The 7,803-nt window shown below is 39.4% G+C and overlaps 1 protein-coding gene across 1 annotated transcript; it reads left to right on the plus strand.

The window, feature by feature from the left end:
• Positions 1–6,178: 6,178 nt before the first annotated feature.
• LOC307167400 (uncharacterized protein) lies at positions 6,179–6,931 on the plus strand. Its single transcript, XM_079886463.1, has 3 exons — positions 6,179–6,412; positions 6,549–6,767; positions 6,856–6,931. Exons 1-3 carry the CDS (start codon positions 6,300–6,302, stop codon positions 6,890–6,892), a joined length of 369 nt encoding a protein of 122 aa, XP_079742589.1. The 5' UTR covers positions 6,179–6,299; the 3' UTR covers positions 6,893–6,931.
• Positions 6,932–7,803: the final 872 nt, after the last annotated feature.

Consider the following 7,803-nt stretch of genomic DNA (forward strand, 5'->3'; position numbering starts at 1 on the left):
TGTAGATTAACACTTGAATTGTACCTTATAGTCTATAGGCAGTCAGCTGAACGTATGTTACTTGTCAGTTGAAACAGTGTTGTTGAATGTCAACTGATGCACTGTTGACAAGCTACTGAATGGCTACTAATAACTAGTATAGTCTCAACAAACGGACTATCAAAATAAAGTGTTACCGAATTTTTCTTTGTTTAATTTGCACACTGAATATGGGTTGGAGCTTTTAATTTTGAACTCTCAAAGTGCACCAGATTGATGAATTTAACATTAAAATGCACAAATTTTTCTTACCCCCCTACCCCCCTAGAAGGCCCGGGGTCCACCCACCAGTTTTACCAAACATCCTGTGAGAAACACTGGTATTGCTATGCCAATGCAGTTTATAGCTTGTTTTAGGATTCATCACTGTGGAGTATAGTTCAATTGTATTAATAAATGACAATTTTGTACTTATTTCATCTGTTAACTATCGCTCGTTCCTACTCACTCATTACATGGCATTAGTGGTTTTAAGGAGTTGGTATACATATTCAAGGGTGTGCAAAGATGGGTGGTGTTTATGATCATATGTAGTGGGCCGGTCTGGGCCAAAATGCCTGGGCCGATTTTTTGTCCCAGTCCAGTCCTGTCTGTGCCTGTGTACTCAAGTGGTGTGCCTGGATTTCTCACTCACTTGTGCTCTCCCTGTTCCCGTACAACAGCGTGTCAGAAGTTCTGTTTTATCATAAAACTGTGGATTTTCCCTGGACACTTTGGATTGAATCTAACCGTGTCTCGTGCAGCAGTGTGTGTAGCAGCCCTAGGCTCCTTAATAATGGCAGCGAGTCTCTAACGGGTGCAATTGTTTTTATTCTTCTAGATTCAGCATGAAAACTAGAAGTAAACACACAAATAGCTTGTTAATGAACCTTTGGCATGACACAAATTTACAAATAAAACCTCACCTCTTTTACAGTGCATCATTATGCATTTGTGGATATGTGCAATGCACAATAAAAGTAACAACACATAAAACAATAATTTGCTCACTCAACACATGCAGCTTTCCTGGTACAAGATACACAACAAAACAATTTCCAGTAACAGTCAATATAGACATTATACATCCTTAGAGCCTTTCCGTCTCTTATACATGGAGCCAAATAATACACACCTCGCTCCGCTCACCAAGGGTGCAAACTCTAGACTTGCTGCTTTCCTGAATTAGCCGCTATCTTGAAGGTCTCTGAACTGGAACAGCACACAAATGTGTGGACATAAGACAAAGCAACTTCACAAAAAAACATCATGAAAACGGAATTACATAACTAATAATATTGTAGAGTGAACAGCACAAGGAGTTAACTTACATATGTCCCTGAGCTTCTGAGATGAGAGAAATCAGGGGGGAGCAAAGCTGTTGATCGGCTCTACAGGTTCCTGGGCTCACAGCCTCATACATTGGTTGCAACTCATATTTAAATGTATACATTTTAGCTATCCTCAATATCTACAACAGCTTCTGGTGCTGTATTCTTCAATTCATAACCTTAGGCATTCTACACAGTATTTTTTTTTTCACTCCTATATTCTTATTCTATATTCTATATTCACTCCTATATTCTTCTTATTTTGAGCTAAATTGTTCTTGTTTCAGATGATGATATACCTGTATATAATTTACAAGTCACTATATTTTTTATCTATGTTATGTTTTTTTGTTGGCAAGTATTTGTTCACAGCCTCTGTGTGGCTATCAAGTGGTTGTATTCACCTAAATACTTATCTTTTTGATGTTTTGTTTTGTTGTTGTTGTTTTTATTGTAGTGTGTTGATTGTGGTATTGTTTATGTCTTATTATTCTATTGTAATGTGTTTGATTTGTCCCTTGTTCTGTATTGTATTGTAAATTAGGACCCCTCGAAAACTAGATGGTTCATCTCAAGGGGTTTTTCCTATTCAATAAACTTATATACAAACCCAGTCACATGATTGACCTGACTGTGAATGCAGTACCTCTAGCGGCCTCCAGTGGCCACTCACAGTGTGTCTCATCTTCGTCTCATCATAACGCCTTGGCTCTTATTTGGACTTTACTATGTGGGTTAGATTGCTGTTTGCTGTCACTGCCGATCACTTCACCTTCTACGTCGGTCTAAATATGTTCATAGGGGATCACAGTGGAACTTTAACATCACAGGGAGTGATATTAAGGTCTAATGTTCCCGTCCCACGTGTACTGATATTAAACAAAATATCTCTCGTGGTGTTTGCCCTGCGAACTTGTGCTAGCCACAAGTGTCTACTATACACTCTGACAAAGTATGTCCTGAATTCATCAGGTTCGCGCACCTCAATGTATGGTCATTAAACAAAAAGACTGATTTACTCTATGACATCATCTTGGACAAAAAAAGTTATGTCTTTTGTATTTCTGAAACTTGGCACCAACAAAATGTCTTTTTAAATCTCAATCTGTGTGGACTCCACCGGGATTTACATATCTTGACAAACCCAGAGCATCGGGTAAAGGGGGTGTCCTGCTGTTGTGTACAGTGCAGACATCTCTGTTTCTGAAATTGCTGTTCCTTCTGTTTTATCACTTGAGAGTATTGTTTTTAAAGTGAAAGGTTTTTCTCCTGTTCTGATCTTGTTTATCTATCGACCACCGAAACCTAACCCTCTGTTTTTTGATGAACTCACAGAGCTACTTGCATTTGTAAATTCCCTCTGTCCATCTATGATTCTTATTGGAGATATTAATATTCATGTTGATAATCCTAGTTGTAATCATACTGCAAATTTCACTGTCCATAAACTTATGTATGATGAGCATTTGGTTCAGTACAGAGATGCCCTCAAAATAGCAAGAACTGAATACTACTCTCAAAGTCATTAATGATGGTACTGCAAATCCAAATGAGATGTTTAAGGTAATCAACAAACTCCTTAAACCTTCCAATTCACTTATTTGTTCCTCTGTGCAGCAGTGCAATAAGTTTATGAAATTCTTTGCTGAAAAAATTGAGAATATTTATCAGTCTATTACTTCTGTCTCTTTGTGTGCACTTCCTGAGATTCATCTCTTAAATTGTACGCTAAATTGGTTTTCTAGTTTTAAAACGGTCACCATTGATTACATTTCTAAATTAATTATGACGATGAATTCCACTACCTGTACTTTGGACCCTATTCCAACGTATGTTCTCCTGAGTTAACTTACATATTCGCTTACATACACACTGAACATTGTCATCTATCAGTCCTCATTTTGAACAATGTTAACGCTTCCCTTATTACTGGACTTGTTCCCCAAGCCCTTAAGGTTGCTGCCATCACACCAGTTCTTTAAAAGCCTGGGTGTGATGTGTCTGATCGGTCTAACTACAGGCCTATATCTATATCCTATATAGACCAATATCTTCCTTTTATGGCGAAGGTTCTGGAAAGTGTTGTCGTGTCACAACTTCATTCTCACTTGTCCTTGAGCGAGCTTTTAGAACCTTTTCAATCTGGGTTTCGATCAGGACATAGTACTGAGACTGCATTGGTCCGAGTTATGAACAATCTCCTTGTCTCTGCTGACTCTGATGCCTTTACTATCTTGGTGCTGTTAGATTTGAGTGCAGCCTTTGACACGGTGTGAGACTTGGCTTGGTATTTCCTGTACAGTGTTGGAGTGTTTTAAATCTTACCTTACTGATCGTACACAGTTTGTTGTTTTAGAAAACAATAAATCTAACGTTGGACAGGTATGTCATGGTGTGTGCCATACCCATATGCTTAGGACCCTGCATTGGCTTCCGGCCCATGCCCGGATTGATTTTAAAATTCTTATTTTAACATATAAAGCCGTACTGCACCATCATGTATATGTGATTTAATTGCGCTATATATGCCCTCTCGATCTCTCCGCTCTGCCAACTCTTTTCTCCTTAAACAGCCTTCTTGCAGACTAAAACTATGGGTGAAAGAGCCTTCTCTGTGGCAGCCCCTGGGTTGTGGAATGCACTCCCTTTAACTGTTAGGAATGCCCCAATATTAAAGGAGAACTCTGGTCAATTTTAACATTGAGCTCATTTTTTTTGTAAATTTGGAGTGCTGTCAGTACAGAGAACAACGACAAAAATCGGTGTTGCCTACATCATGTTATCCTCTTTTTAAAATTGCAACCTGTTGACTTCAATGAGGCAAGTTTTAAACCTGCTTTTAGCCTCTTAACATCCTTGATGTGTCATTACAAGTGCACAGCCATGTGAGTGATTCCTTCAGAGTGATCACGGGTGAATCTGACTGCAGTAGATGTGAAAGATATGAATAAAAATGATGTTATTTCAGCCAGCGCTCATACCTGTATTTACATCCTGTTTTCGGTCGAAGGCCATAGTAATCGATTGTCGAGTTCACGCGCGTGATCATTGGTAACTAAACCTATGCGCGTGAACTCGACAATCGATTACTATGGCCTTCAACCGAAAACAGGATGAGAAACAGTTAAAAACCCATCTATTTAAGAAATGGTGGTACTGCAAAAAACACAGCCACAGCTGAGGAGCGAAGAGAACCAGCTGTCAAAAGGCCAGGTACCAGTCTGGACAGTGTTTTTGAAGAAATTGTAGATGCATCTCCATCTACGAGCAGATCTCCAACAGCTGCTACCATACAGCTGGAAGCAGACCTTGGAGAGACCACTGTGCATCGTTCAGACAAACCCTTCAAGTACTGGGCAGTTAATAATCTGCGATTTCCGGCTCTGGCTCAAATGGCACAAAAATATCTTTCAGCCCCTTGCAGTAGTGTGGAAAGTGAAAGATTGTTTAGCTCTGTGTCACACAGTCTGAATGAAAGCAGAAGCAGGCTTGTTGCTGAACATGCAGAGATGCTTCTGTTCCTCAAAAATAACCTGACACTTACTTTTGAAAAATAATCCTAATGGATTTACTGCCTTCTTCAAAAACAAAGTGTACAAATGCTGTGAGGAACATCCTTAGCTTATATTTCTTAATTCTTATGAACACTCTTCCTGCAGATATAGATTTAACAGTACATTATAATATTTCACGGCTGTGATTACATTGTTACACAGTGTTATTATGCTATTAACATTTGTTCTGTGATATTTCTTTGGCACTTTATGACAACTTTGTGACAGGCAGGTAAAAATGACATTTATTATGTTCTTGGTTATGCCCTTTGGAGGTTATTGGACACTGTGAAATTTGTGCTATTAAAATTTGTGATAAGCACATAAGAATGATTTATTTTTTCATAATATGAGTTGAAGTTGTTCGTAATAAAGATGCTGTCCTATATCCATTAGTCTCATTGTGTTGTTCTTAGAAAATTGCCACAAAAAACAACAACAAAAAAAAATATCGGTACTTGTACTCGATCCTTAAAAAGTCGTATCAGTGCATGCCTAATTATTACAAATATAGTTTGAGGCAAATACATTTAAAAATACCATAAATCTCCCCCAAAACACGCAACTGTACAGTAAAAACATTATTGAAGTGAGTGATATTATGTTTGTAAAATATATATATATATATATATATATATATATATTAATAATAATATCATTATTATGTTATAAAATCACATTTTACTGTCTAGGGCAGCAGTGGGCAATTAATTTTCCCAAGGGGCCACATGAGAAACTGGGGCGGTTGTAGCGGGCCGGACCAATACACTTAACTCAGTTCTGCCCAATATATCATTTCTCTTTTTAAAAATACAGTAAATGAAACATTACAATGGTACAATGAAAATGTGGAGAACACAATTATATCACTATTTATTACATGGCTTGGTTGAATTCTAATGTAGAATGCGGTGTGTTATTTCTTGATATCAGACCGCTGCGAAGTGTAACACACCGTTGCCATGAAAAACAGAGCGTTGCTATGGACGCAGGATTCTAACCGTAGAGATGGAATGGACTATTTAGCAGAAGCAATACAATTGTTTTTAAATCAATAAACTCCTTTTTAAATCAATATTTTGTGTCAAATTATTGATTTATTTAGTATTTAGTAGTAGGTAGCTATGTAATAAGCGGGATAATGTAGAGCGAGGCGGTTGTTATAGCGAATACAACCCCTTCAGGCTGAAGTGCTTAGTGGAGATCGTCCTCAACAAGCGCTGGCAGAAGGATCCCCACAAGTATCTGCGCTTCAGTCAAAGTGTGGGCACATGACAATTAAACAGAAATGTCACAGAACCGTAAGTCATGTGTGGGTGTGTGTATTTGGGTCTAATTTATTTTTTATTCATCCAGATCAACAGCACATCTCTAGTCATTTCAGAATCACATTCTGATGAATGTCAGCAAGCGCCAGGCCTTCACTCCCCAAGTGTATGACTCAAGAGTTGTGATCGCAGCTTTCCACCGCGAGCGGCCAACATACAGGACGGCTGAGGGCCAACAAGTGTATGTCAAACTCTCATCAAAAGATCTGTTGTATTCAAATAGTTGCATATTCACATTCTCTTACAAGAATGACAGTTTAGTTTACATAATAACGAAATGACTTATAATTATATATAATTGTCATTTTTTTATTTAGTCTTCGGAAGAAGTACAACAAAAATGCAAGAAGATATAGCCTTCACGCCAGAAAGTGTGATAAATCATATGGTTACGTCCCTGAGTTGCAAGCACGCATCTTCACACAAGCGGAGTTGGGATGCTGCGAAAGAGGACCCAAAGCGGCTTGGTGTTGTGCCCCCGATACCTCCACCACCGACATCAGAGTCGGTACAGACACAGGTCAGCAGAGGTCTGGGTAAGTGACAAACATTAGCTCATTACCTTTGCCTCTAACTGATACTGAATTGTGTGCACTTGACTAATGGCACTCATGTCTTTCACAGGATCAGCCGTCCATGCTGCTACCAACTGGCAGATTGAGCTGTTGTTTTGCTGGTATTTGAGGCGTAAATACATGAGCAAAAATGTTTGTAAATATGAATAAATCTACATTTGTGTTTTCAAACAACCTTCATTTCAATCTTTTTGTGTATCAAATTGTTATTGCACCTAATTTTGACATTTTTCTCAATCCCTAGTGTAACAAATACAGCACAGAGTCAAATAACAAATCTTTTATCCTTTGTAACAAAGTTAGAAGTCAACAGAACTCCAAAGAATACAAAATACATAAATAGATATAAATATAACTATTTACAATATTAACTACTCATGGCAATCTCTTAGATCCCTGGAATGTAGCCGGTGTCCCTGAGGGTCTGGGAATGTTTCCCTAATCCTGCAAACACAGCAGCTGGGAATGACTCTCCTGTTCCCCTGTCCTGATGCGCCATGCTGCCAGAAAATAATGTGTCTGTAAGCTGCATGCCTGTATTCACGGTTGTCATCACCGGGCTCCCTTACATTTCCAAATGCTGTGAGATCCTCCCGGTTCTGCCTATGTATCCGCAGATAACCCTCATCCAGCCAGTATTGTGTGAAATGTGGCAGGAGGGTCTCGTCCACAGCGTTTCCGCTGCCTGTCCGTCGGCATGTCTCTGCAGTGGCTACAGGCACACCAAGGTATCCCCGGTTCCTCCGCAGATGTAGGGCACCATGTCTTTGCTGATGCTCCATCAATAGATCAAAGATCAGACCCGGCTGCCTCTCCAACAGTCCAGCTGTGCATATCCTGCAGATATAACCTAGGGGCGGCAGTGGCTCAGTGGTTCATGTAGATTGTCTACAAACCGAAAGGTTGGTGGTTCAATCCCCGGTTCCACCTGACCAAGTGTCGAGGTGTCCATGAGCAAGACACCTAACCCCAGCTGCTCCTGACGAGCTGGATGGCG

The sequence above is a fragment of the Squalius cephalus genome (assembly GCF_949319135.1).
Source record: "Squalius cephalus genome assembly, chromosome: 11".
Lineage (NCBI taxonomy): Eukaryota > Metazoa > Chordata > Actinopteri > Cypriniformes > Leuciscidae > Squalius > Squalius cephalus.